Below are 13,364 nucleotides of genomic sequence, written 5' to 3'. Positions count from 1 at the left end.
ACAGAATATTAATTCTGAGTGAATAACATCTTGTTAAAGAAACTTTTAAACCTTGACTCAAACATAATTTCAAGGAGCTCACAATGGAAATGTCATGTTTGGCTGAACGCTGCGTATTATCTGTGTTTGTTATCATTTCATCGCCTCATCCACATCCTGGGACAATCTATGAAGGTCTCTGAGCGCAAACGCGCCACTTGAGCTGAAGAGCATCTTGATAATTGAGATTCAGTCAGGGAGGTGTCGGATCATGCTGTTGTCGACACGTGGAGCAGAAAAACAGGACTCTTGAACACGCTGATGAATGCAAGCACTCAGAGACACGAGCAAACATTAAAGGTGCCATAGAATGGAAAACTGCATTTACCTTGGCATAGTTGAATAATAAGATTTCTGTGCATGGAAATGACATGCAGTGAACAATTTAACAATTTAATTAAAAAACAAAGCGCTTCACTACAGAGGTAATAAGAATATAATAATAATAATAAAATAAGAGGAAATATGGAAGAAGATTTGTATGATATTCCTTACAAAATAAAGTTTTATAATTATTATTATTACTACTATCATTATTTTGAGAAGTACATTCTACTGTAGAATAGTTATAAAGTTCTGTCATAATTTCTTCAAATTAAACCAAACTTTTATTTTGGTGGGTTGTCATGAAGAGCTCTGCCGATAGTTTTCCCAAATTAAACAGTGAAATGCTGAAGAAGTGACTCTCAGAGCAGCTCTGGAGATGAAGTTTACGTGTTCATATAGAGACGGCAGACATTTCTCATAGACACTAATGAATCAAGCTGAAGCACAGTCCCTCATCTGCACACAATCTAACACAACGGCTCTAACAATAACACATTCAAAATTAATTCACAGACCTTTCCTGCTCTCCGTTCCGTCCGTAATGATTCCTGCTGAGCTAAAAAGACGTGTTTTGGGATAGCCTGGAGGATGTGATTTTCGTAGGGATACTGGGATTTGCTCTTATTCCCAGATGATCTTTAGAGCTTTAACGCAAAGGAGAAACACACATATCGCCTGGAGTGCGGACGTGATAATTATGCACGGAGGGAAACCTCATTACGAGCGCATATATCCAGCCAAGTCCCTCTGGATGGAGATCAGCACTAAAGTTCACTGTGCTGCTTCAACCAATGAAGTTCATAAAGACACAGACGGAGGTCAGGCTTTACAGGACGGAGCTGAAGGAGGAGAAATATTAGATTAAACTCGACGAGATGCGACTAACTCTGAGTTTTGAGCAGCGATGACTTTCACTGTTTTAGAAGAATTTCAGCCCTTCGTTCAGCGTCCATTTACATCAAATCTGTACGAACCGTTGCTGTGTTAAAGAACTAAGAGAAGATTCTCCTTTGAGTTTCACAAGGTCATAACAGGATTGGAGCAACATGAGGGTCTATTAACTATATAAAGCCTGACATATGAAATAATAGTAGTTTTATTTTTTAAAAACGGAAGAGTTTTGTTGAATCTTTAGACAAAATATTTTTAAAATATCTAATAAATTTAGAATTTTTTGTTGAGTATCATATTTGATGCATCAGGCTTTTATGGCTTATTTAGTGAGAATATGAAGTAAAAACAGCTCAATTTTATTTAGAGACTCAAACTGAGCAAAAATATGAATCTGCTGCAGATGCTGATATTTATTTGATAAAATTCTGATGCTGCTTTTAATGTAAATCAGTGAGATCTTTATAACATAAAATGATCTAAATATCAGTCGTCGCTCTATATCTCCAATAATATGTCTCAGTAAGATGAGATGTAAATGATCAGTCCAGTAAGTGTTCATCTGGAAATATGACTGCAGTTATTCTGACGTTTACTTGATCAAAATCAATAAAGATTTGACAGCAGAAGACATGAGAAGCTTAAGCTGGACGTTTCTACAATTACACTAAAAGAGCTTTTACTGGACAAAACACTCTAAACTATCAATCAGACGGCAGAAGATGTGCAGTAGATTAAATGTGTGAAACAGCACCGTTTTGATCATGTTGATCATTTAGAGACCTCAGAAATTAGGCTTTATAGGGCTAATGTTGAATGTGCATGTAAAAGAAAACAAAGGACTGTGATTCTATGGATGCAGTTTCCTCATAGCCCAGTTATGAGGTCCAGGTGAGTGTTTGTACCTGTGTTGTTAAGTCCAAACAGCAGCGGGCAGGAGATGGCAAAGGACAGGAACCAGACGACAGCAATCATCAGAGCCACGCGTCTTCTGGAGCTGTAGCGCGTGTTGTAGAGTAACGGCATGGCCACGGCTGTGTACCTGCACATCAACACACACTTAGATCAATGAGCAAATGAAGAAGGGATTTCACATATTACTGATGTAACAAATACAGTATTACGCCACAGTGATGACAGACAAGATGGATAGAATAAATGGAACAATAGTTTACTACTCATTGAATAACAAGTACACTGTTACAGCTGCCTACAATTTTTGAAAAACAGTGAAACTGTACCAATTATGCAGTAATTAACAATGCAAACTGTAGCATTCAACATTATTATCACAAGATCTTGTGTTAAATTTGAGCGGCATCCAGTTATCAACTTGGAAATAAAGTTATTTTGCATTCCTAATCAAATTTGGAAAATAAAATACTCCAGAAAATAAATAAAAAAATGCTATTTTGCTTAATTTAAAAAAGAAAAGAAAAATAAAATATATAGAAATAATTATTTCAATTTTTTAAGAATATACATTGCTATATATCACTTAAGTAATACATATTTTATAATACACAGTTTTAATTATATATATATATATATAGATAGATAGATAGATAGATAGATAGATAGATAGATAGATAGATATACATAAAATGAAACAAAATATTTTAACATTTTTGTATTAAATTATTTAGGCAGTTTGTTCAAGTCATCGGTGGTCAAAACAGAAATTGCAGTTGATGTAACTTCATATATATATATATATTATATTTGCATTTTCAATCCAATTTTGTACAACAAATAAACAAAACAAACAAAAAGAAATATTAATAAGTATTATTTAATATTTTTTGGCCACTCTGATCAAGTGACGAGTCAAAATCCTGGAAAGTTGAAATTTACCCAAAATTCTTCCCCTCTTTGCAACCCTAGTCAAAACAGGGTAACACTTTAGATTAGGGAACAGTATTCACTATTAACTAGTTGGTTATTAGCATGCATATTATTAGCATACTGGCAGTTTATTAGTTCTTATAAAGCACATATTAATGCATGACCATATTCTAGATTCCTTTAAACCATCTAATACCTAAACATAACATCAATAAGCAGCAAATTAGGAGTTTATTGAGGGAAAACTTTTGAAAACTAGTGAATATGTCTTCCCTAATCCAAAGTGTTACTCAAAATAGAAATAATAATAATAATAATTCGTTACATTTATATAGCGCTTTTCTGGGTACTCAAAGCGCTTTACATAGAAGGGGGGGGATCTCCTCAACCACCACCAGTGTGCAGCATCCACCTGGATGATGCGACGGCAGCCATATTGCGCCAGAACGCCCACCACACACCAGCTTACTGGTGGAGAGGAGACAGAGTGATGAACCAATCAGTAGATATGGGGATGGTTAGGAGGCCGTGATGGTCAGAGGCCAATGGGCAAATTTGGCCAGGATGCCGAGGTCACACCTCTACTCTTTCCGAAAGACATGCTGGGATTTTTAATGACCACAGAGAGTCAGGACCTCGGTTTAAAGTCTCATCCGAAGGACGGTGCTTTTTTTTGAAGGGTGATATGGCTGCTGGCTGTAAATGTAGAAATGTTTACAGTTGGAGCTTATGTCACTTCTGGTTTATTACACTGGAAATGAAAGGACAGGTCAAACACATTGCACTGTAGGTTAAAGTATTCTGTATATTGTTGTATAATGCACAGTTTGGCAAATGTAGCAAGCATAAAGCAAATTCACATATGCATTAAACATGAAATATTCCGCAGAAGCATTAAGTCAGTATGTTATTGTGAACACAGACAGTGCTTTGATAGAAATGATCGTACTTAACGATGAGAAGCGAAGTACTTAACGAACAGCTCGTTATTCATGCACCTCAACTTTAATGCTTGCTTCCAATTTTCCAGCACAATTCCAGCGCTGGTTTAATGAGGAGCAGCATTCGCTAAAATTCCCCGCAAACATAAAAAGTGCCTCAAACACACTGCAGGATTTATAATTCATAATCTCCTCGCCGGCATGTAATTGCCTGGAGTGCATTTAAACCCAAGATAATTCAGGTCAAGCGAAGCTCCAAACAAACGCTGAGGCAATACAAATTAGGAAATTGCTAAAATGTTAATCAGAATCATTCTTATTTTTATTCTGGAAAGGGATTTCATTCACGCTGTCAGTCAGTGAGTGGACTGAGAGGTGAAAGGGCCGGATGGGTCACCTGTCGATGCTGATGGCACACAGGTTGAGGATGCTGGCGGTGCACATCATGACATCCAGCGTGAGCAGAATATCACAGTGGATCCGACTGAACCTCCATTCACCAACAACCTACACACACATTTCAGAAATCAGCACAGAATCTGATCCACACTGACTGACCACAGTCTGGCCATGAACCGGCCCGTTAGAATGCAGGAGACCTTATGATTGACATGTAAAGTGACCAATCACAGTTTGTTTTGTTCTTATATAAGGCCATGATTTCTGTGATGCAGAATCACATAATAGAGTACAACCCGAATTCCGGAAATGTTGGGACGTTTTTTAAATTTGAATAAAATTAAAACTAAAAGAATTTCAAATCTCATGAGCCAATATTTTATTCACAATAGAACATAGAGAACATAACAAATGTTTAAACTGCGAAATTTTACAATTTTATGCACAAAATAAACTCATTTCAAATTTGATGCCTGCTACAGGTCTCAAAATAGTTGGGAAGGGGGCATGTTTATCATGGTGTAGCATCTCCTCTTCTTTTCAAAACAGTTTGAAGACGTCGAGGTTATGAGTTTCTGGGGTTTTGGTGTTTGTTCCCATTCTTGCCTGATATAGGTTTCCAGCTGCTAAAGAGTTCTTGGTCGTCTTTGACGTATTTTTTGTTTAATGATGCGCCAGATGTTTTCTACAGGTGAAAGATCACCCCTACTCTTCTACTATGAAGCCATACTGTAGTAATAGCTGCAGTATGTGGTTTTACATTGTCCTGCTGAAATACACATCATCTGGAGGGGAGCATATGTTGCTCTAAAACTTTATATAACTTTCAGCATTCATAGTGCCTTCCAAAACATGCAAGCTGTCCATACCATATGCACTTATGCACCGCCATACCATCAGAGATGCTGGCTTTTGAACTGAACGCTGATAACACACTGGAAGGTTTTCCTCCTCTTTAGCCCGGAGAACACGGCATCTGTCATTTCCAACAAGAATGTCAAATTTGGACTCGTCTGATCATAGAACACTTTTCCACTTTGAAACAGTCCATTTCAAATTAACCTTGGCCCACAGGACACAACGGCGCTTCTGGATCATGTTCGCATATGTCTTCCTTTTTGCATGATAGAGTTTTAGTTGGCATCTGCAGATGGCACGGCGGATTGTCTTTACCGACAGTGGTTTCTGGAAGTATTCCTGGGCCCATTTAGTAATGTCAAAGACAGAATCATGCCGATGAGTGATGCAGTGTCGTCTGAGGACCCGAAGACCACGGGCATCCAACAAAGGTCTTCGGCCTTGTCCCTTACGCACAGAGATTTCTTCAGTTTCTCTGAAACGTTTGATGTTGTTATGCACTGTAGATGATGAGATTTGCAAAGCCTTTGCAATTTGACGTTGTTGAACGTTGTTTTTAACGTATTCCACAATATTTTTACACACTCTTTCACAGATTGGTGAGCCTCTGCCCATCTTTACTTCCGAGAGAATCTGTCTCTCTAAGACATACCTTTTATAGCTAATCATGTTACAGACCTGATGTCTATTAACTTAATTAGTTGCTAGATGTTCTCCCAGCTGAATCTTTTCTACATTTCTTGCTTTTTCAGCCCTTTGTTGCCCCCGTGCCAATTATTTTGAGACCTGTAGCAGGCATTAAATTTGAAATGAGCTCATTTAGTGGATAAAAGTGTAACATTTCTCCGTTTAAACATTTGTTATGTTCTCTATGGATTGACAGTACTATTAATTACCAATTTAACGGACCAATCACGATGTCCACTGACCTCCAGATAGACGCCCCAGGGCATCACCAGCGTGGCCAAGAGCAAGTCGGACACGGCCAGAGACACGATGAGGTAATTGGTGGTGGTCTGCAGCGCTTTCTCTCGGGACACAGCCACACACACCAACACATTACCAAACACCACACAAAAAATCAGCAACACCAGCAACACGGCGTAGAAGTTATATGGCGGAGACGAGGGAGACGGAGCCACGGAGCAGTTCGTCTGCGGGAGAAACGATGACAGAGATGGAGGGAGAGAGGAAAATGCTGTGGAGGAAAGAGACGGAGACGAATCCAGAGTCGGGGAAGCGCTGGAGAAGCCATCTGCAGTCAAGTTGAGAAGAGGCATAATGAAGCTCCTCTGGGCACCTAAGACGACATGAAATAAAAAAATGAACACCAAAAATGACAATTCTGTCTTTATTTTGTCATTAAACCATTTTGTAATAGTCATAATAGGATATTTCCCATGAGCACAAGCTGTTTGAGAAACACAAATGTTCATTTGATCCACTTTATTATTAGTATATGTAAGACAGAGCAGGGTTATGATGGTTATCCTAAACTAAATCCTAAAAAAAATACAAATTACTTAAAATAAAATAAAATTGCATATATTAAAAGGTCCATTTGTTCCACTTCATTATTAATATTTAGCCTAAAACAGAACTAGGATTATTATTAGTATTGTTAACAAAAAAAAACAAAAAAACCCAAAAAGATTTTAGATATTAAACAAATATTAATATTAAGATATATATTAAAATAAAATGTATACTTAAAAATCATTAATTGAAATAAAATGTAATTTTACTGAAATAATATATATACAGTATATATAAAAAACTTCAAACTTTTTTATATATAAAATGCTCAATTTTATCGACTTCATTATTAATATATAAGGCAGAACCAGGGTTATTATAGTTAACTAATTTAAATAAAATAAAAAATTAAATAAAATGTAAACAAAAATTAAATGTAATTTATCAAAGCTCAATTTGATCAGCTTCATTATTAATATATAAGACAGAACAAGGGTTACTATACTTAGCTAAAACCATAATAATAATAATAATAAACATTTTCAAACAATTTCCATTTTCCTTACTTAAAAAAACGTTAAAATTTTTTTTACTTAATTTCATCCACTTAACTGTAATAAAAACATATCTTATGAAAACTTAATTTATTTCAGCAAGTTGCCAAGACAACATTCATTTATATTTTCTCATTATTATTTAGTTTAAGTTCAGCTACTAAAGTAAGTAAAACTAAATAAAACTAAAATCATTAGTATAATTGTATGTAAATGATACTAAAACAACACTGAGCTAGTCTCTTTTAAATTAAAGAACTGGTTCATTCTAGTTAAGAGCATAACATGACATATTTTCTGCATTTACTATTGGCCGCTGAACAGCAACTCGTTGTATAACTGGTGAATAAATCACATTCTAAATCACATTTGTGTTCACATTCGCACACACGTACATGATCAGGCCTTCAGTGTATTAAAGGGCAACTTCTCATTACTTGCCATTTTGCAAGAATGTGACTAATTGCATTGGCAAGCCACTCTGGTGGCATCAAGAACTTCGCTCAAGGGAACGAATGTGACGCTACGGCACAACTGCAGCTACATGCAGAAAAGTCACGCATTAGTCATGTAATGCCAGGGCTTTAAATTAAAAGTCTATTGAAACTATCGAATAAACACGCAGTCGCCTTGGAAGCCCTAGATTGCATTTGATAATAACCTCTGAAGGTTTTTCATGCACTGTTCAGCTCACAGTCCTCTAAGAACTTCAATGTAAAAAAGTTTCAAAGTAAAAGCTCTTATATGCTCAGAAAATACTGCAGTGTTCAATGTACTGATGAAGCAGTGTGTTGGGCTCAATTTAATCTTCATTCAGACTGTTCAAAATACTGGTTAAACTGTTTATTTCTTCGTGAAATTTGGAAAATAATTTTCATTTAGAGCCATGAATATGCATGCAAAATTGTGGCACATAGATGCGTTTTGGAAAGGCTGTACAAAATTTGATAAAATTTTTGTGTTGGGGTCAATTTAACCCACATTCAACATTCAAAGTGCTCAAAATACTGGTTAAACTCTATTTCTTCTTGAAATTTGGTGTATATTTTCTATTTAGTGTAATGAATGTGTTTCGATATATTGATGTGTTTTGGAGAGGTTGCGCAAAACTTTTTTTTAACTTGTTGTGTTGGGGTCAAACAGAGCACCACTAGTTTCCATGCAATTATATAAAAATCAACACTTTGAAAAACATTAAAGAGTGTAAAGTGAAAACCTATATTGTACTGTAGCTTGTTAAACACTAAAAATTAAGTACTTTAGAACTGATTAAATTTAAAGACTCAAATTTTACTCGAAAATGAGACAACTTCTCATTTATCCAAGGAAAATTCACAATTTCTTTATCTTTGTTGAGTTTCAGTCAATAAATCTGTTGTTTCTGGTTGTTAGTTTTTTGGATCTTAGTTTTTTGGATCTTAATCACTAGACTGTTGCAGCACTGAAACCAATTTTACCCTCACAAGTGCTATGCAGCTCAGTGTACATATAGTCACTGCAAGTAGTCATGACACACAAAAAAAAATCAATTTAGTGTCCGAGCAGCTAATTATCATTAAAATAAAATATAATACGTGGGTCACATTAAAATATGTGGGACAAACTGACCCCTAACATAACTTAAATAACATAAAAATAGAAGAGAATTATTCAATTTCTTACATATTTCATATTTGTTAGTTTCTGATAAGTTACAATAGAGTTTTTCTGTTTTTAAACAAATCTTCAGCATTTTTCTCATAGTACTAATTTCTGGTAAATTGCAAGAAAACCCAAATTGACCCACGATGCAAACGTTGTACCCAGTTTTAAACACAACAGAAGGGTTAAAAAAACAAAAACAAAACAAAAACGAATATAAAGCTTCAAATTAATTATTTACACAACACAATTGCTATTTTTAATGCCAAAATTCATTAGGATATTAAGTAAAGATCATGTTCCATGAAGATATTTAGTAAATTTCCTACCGTAAATATATCAAAACTTCATTTTTGATTAGTAATATGCATTGCTAAGAACTTCATCTGAACAACTTTAAAGGAGATTTTCTCAATATTTAGATTTTTTTGCACCCTCAGATTCCAGATTTCCAAATATTGTCCTATCCTAACAAACCATACATCAATGGAAAGATAATTTATTCAGCTTTCAGTTTAAAAACTGACCCTCATGACTGGTTTTGTGGTCCAAGGTCACATATTACATGATACTATACATAATAACAGTTATTAGTGCAATTTAATTTATGCAGCACAGGTCCATCACAACATTAAGATGTCGACGTTTCTGAGGCCAACAGTTCATTTAAACGAATTATGAAACGAGGCTGCAGCTGTGCGGCGGTGAAGCCGACGCTCCGACCCTGATTAAAGGGAAAGTGGCACTCTTTCCAAAGGGAATGGGTTCTCATCCTCACGCCCGTTAATCAGGAATCACTCAAGACAACACGCACTGATGAGAGCCCTCGTATCTGTATTTAATCTGAGTGCTGATGAATCTGTCATTACTGAGACAAAAACACTGATCGCTGATGAGAAAATGATGCCTGTGTGATAATTAAGCATTAGCTAATGAATGTATGCGCTCCAAATATTAATAGATCTGCGTGCATTCGATTTTGCAGCGGAATAATTGCTTCCTAATCTAATAATCACCTCCATCTCCTGAAATGTCTGCAGCTGATGATCAGATTTAATCGCTATGTCTGCACTGTCTCATGAAAACGTCACGCTGCACTTAGAAACAATAAGCCAATTATATTTTGTTTCATTAAAATAAAGCCTTTTTTATTTTCATGACAATTAAGACCATGTTTCTTACATCAGTGTCTCAGCAATGGATGCTCTGCAGTGAATGGGTGCCGTCAGAATGAGAGTCCAAACAGCTGATAAAAACATCACAATAATCCACACCACTCCAGTCCATCAATTAACATCTGGAGAAGACAAAAGCTCAAACAAATCCAGCATTAAGATGTTTTTAACTCAAATATGAGTCCATAATCCATAATAATGCTTCCTCCAGTGAAAAAGTGCATCTGTTGTCTCTCACATTAAAATCCAGACACATATTTGTTTAGAGCTGTTTTGGTTTGTAAACGGTGCTTGATCTGCAGATTTCTCTCCTGATTCAGACCAGAACACTTTTTCACTGGAGGAAGCGTTATTATGGATTATGGACTCATATTTGAGTTAAAAGCATTTTAAAGCTGGATTAGTTTGATCTTTTATCTTCTCCAGATGTTAATTGATGGACTGGAGTGGTGTGGATTATTGTGATGTTTCTATCAGCTGTTTGGACTCTCATTCTGACGGCACCCATTCACTGCAGAGCATCCATTGCTGAGACACTGATGCAGAGACACATTTCTCCAAACCTGATGAAGAAACAAACTCATCCTGATCTTGGATGGCTTTATGAGCACATTTTCAGTTTTGGATGAACTATTATTTCAAATAACATGCACAACTCATTTCACTTCCAAAATTTGACATTCAGACATTGAGAAAGCAAATGTAGGCCAGAACTTGATTTTATCCAGGAACAGATGGGATGGTGAAACATGTCGTTATATGACAGGCATCAGATCAAGTTATTACATTTGCATGGAATATTATGAAGCGTTTATACTTTCAGCTTGACCTTAATGATCCTAATACAGACTGCAATATGAACATGTTCTTGACAGGTTTCATGAGACTCTGTCAGGGTTTGAGCGTTTCGTTGCTCGAGGCCCGTGTGGAGCTCAGATGAATCTTTTACGGTGGCCAGTAATAAGGATCTCATCTGCTGCAGGGGAATGTGTCGCTCTTTTTCAACGGCTTCATTAACCACAGCAGAGCTCAGATTCAGATCCATATTTTACAGCAGTTCTCTTGAACAACAAAGAGTTTAATAGATACATGAATACATGCATGTGTGCAGTTGTAACTATATACTGCATGACACATAATGTGTCCTGAAATAGAAGCACAGATAAAAAATAAACCTGCATTTCCTGTGCGACAGATTATTGCATGCATAAATGCAAGTACAGCAGAAGTGAGCACACAATAGGAATCCTGGCAGCATCAGAGTCAGTGATTGTTCACAGATGTGCTGTTCTTGCATTGAAAATGAGCAGCTTTTCAAGAAATGCTCGCACTGTTTGCATTTAATGTGATGGGCTTGTTTTGTTGTTGGTGACAACTCATTCGATGCACATAAACCCATATAAATCTACAAATGTTAATAAGAGAACCAGACAAGTGATCAAGAGCCAAAGAGGGAAGCGTTTTCTTTTTGTTTGGGCAATTTGCATAATCTTACAGCAAGACAATGACTGCAAATGGAAACTGTGCAAGAGACAAAAAGTGCAAAATCCTGAACAAACAGGGATTTCAACCTGGAAATAAACTAAGTTTTAAAAAACATTTGAAAGAGAAATGATATGGGGTCACAGATTTCAGATTCTGCACTAATTCTATGCAAGTAATCAATTGTAATTCATTCTCATGTGAATCTTTGCATAGATTTTCTTCCATTCAAGCTCAAGATGCTTCTTGGAGACACATGAGTTTAATTTAACTTTGTACTCAAATATCATTGGTTAGTAAAGAAAACATTCATATTAAGTTATACACATTTAAAGAAGGATCATTAGTGATCTCAGACAGTAGAACAGCAATGTTCTATGATTTGAAATAATTAATGTGAATAATAATCCAATAATTCATATATTTTACCAGTGAAATAGACACGAATCCAGAGAAACAAGCACTATACAGACCCTATGCAATGCTTGGAGATATTAGTGCAGACTGGGGCAAGCTGTCACTTTGGGTGGGTTTTAAACTCTTTTTAATATTTCTGTGTGATTTTATTTAGAAAATACAGTTTACAGTAAACTAAACCCCAATATCGGGGAATATTGTCCCAGTATATGGGGTAAATGTACAATTACCGCTAAATTTGAATGGTATATGAAACAAAAACCAAGTCAAAAAATGTATCAAAAGCATTGTTTTGGCTAATTCATATTGTAATTAATCCACTGACTGGAATTACAGCACCCAAGTTGCCAATGATGAAAAATACTCCGTTTCGGTTTAAATCTGCCTTCATAATGTCATCTTAATGTACACTAAATATATAATAACTGAATGTTCATTTGAAGGACAGAATTTAGAAACGACCACCATGCAAAACACCTGCTAGAAATACTTTAAAGCCCAAAGTTATTAAGATACAGAGCTTGTGACAACTAGCCCCGGACTAAGAGTGAAGAACGAATGTGTTAAAGTGACTTACTGTCATTCAGCAAGAGCTTCACACGCATCTCAACAGTCCTTCAGCGAAACAACAGAACATTATCTCATATTAATGCAGAATATCCGAGTAAAGATGTGACTGAAGCTGCTCCTGATCATTCTCCAGCTCTGCTCCTCCTCCTCAGACGCTCCTCATTATTCATCTGATTTATATTCGTTTACTTTAACAGTTATTATCGCCATAAAATAAACTGTGAAAACACTGCGCGTTAATAGCCATAATAACTCACGCGGCTTATTTTCCTCATGACAGGACGAGCAGCTGATCGAAACTAATAGCGTTTCGTTATTTGCACAGATTGTCCGTTTAAATCAAAAGAAACCGTTTAAATTTAGTTTGTTTTAACTGTTATTGGATGAGCAGTGGTGGGAGCCGTTGATAAACGCCGCGCAATTTGAATTAACGCGCCAAATGTGCTTTCCAACGGAATAAACGGTCACTATAGAGCACAGATTAGAAAGACGGATAAATGAGGTACAGATAGCTGCATAAAGACAAACAGAAATATAAAGACAGGTATAGAAAACGATCATATGGAGGTGAATATTCCCACTTTAATGTATAACTTTAATAATTAAAAAGAGATGTTAATATTATTTTTCCAGGTATCGGAGAACAAATGAGTGAAAGAGCACGTGCTGATACAGGTGAGTTTATGTAATTCAGAAACACAATCGATTGAGATGATCAAGATGAACACCTGAGTGAAGGACAAGAGAAG

General features: G+C 36.0%; 1 protein-coding gene across 1 annotated transcript in view; it reads right to left on the bottom strand.

The window, feature by feature from the left end:
• The window catches only part of LOC306887727 (D(2) dopamine receptor-like), a 20,966-nt gene extending 7,908 nt beyond the window's left edge, over window positions 1–13,058 (bottom strand). Inside the window, exons 1-4 of the mRNA XM_079445716.1 lie at window positions 12,623–13,058; window positions 6,230–6,600; window positions 4,441–4,550; window positions 2,163–2,299 (exon numbers count right to left, since the gene is read on the bottom strand). Of these exons, the coding sequence (XP_079301842.1) occupies window positions 2,163–2,299; window positions 4,441–4,550; window positions 6,230–6,600; window positions 12,623–12,650 (646 nt within the window). The 5' untranslated portion in view covers window positions 12,651–13,058. The remainder of the gene's footprint in view (window positions 1–2,162; window positions 2,300–4,440; window positions 4,551–6,229; window positions 6,601–12,622) is intronic.
• Between the last annotated feature and the right edge of the window lie 306 nt (window positions 13,059–13,364).

The sequence above is a fragment of the Barbus barbus genome, assembly GCF_936440315.1.
Source record: "Barbus barbus genome assembly, chromosome: 21".
NCBI lineage: Eukaryota > Metazoa > Chordata > Actinopteri > Cypriniformes > Cyprinidae > Barbus > Barbus barbus.
The sequence above is the reverse complement of the archived record's forward strand: the minus strand, read 5'-3'. Positions and strand labels throughout refer to the sequence as shown.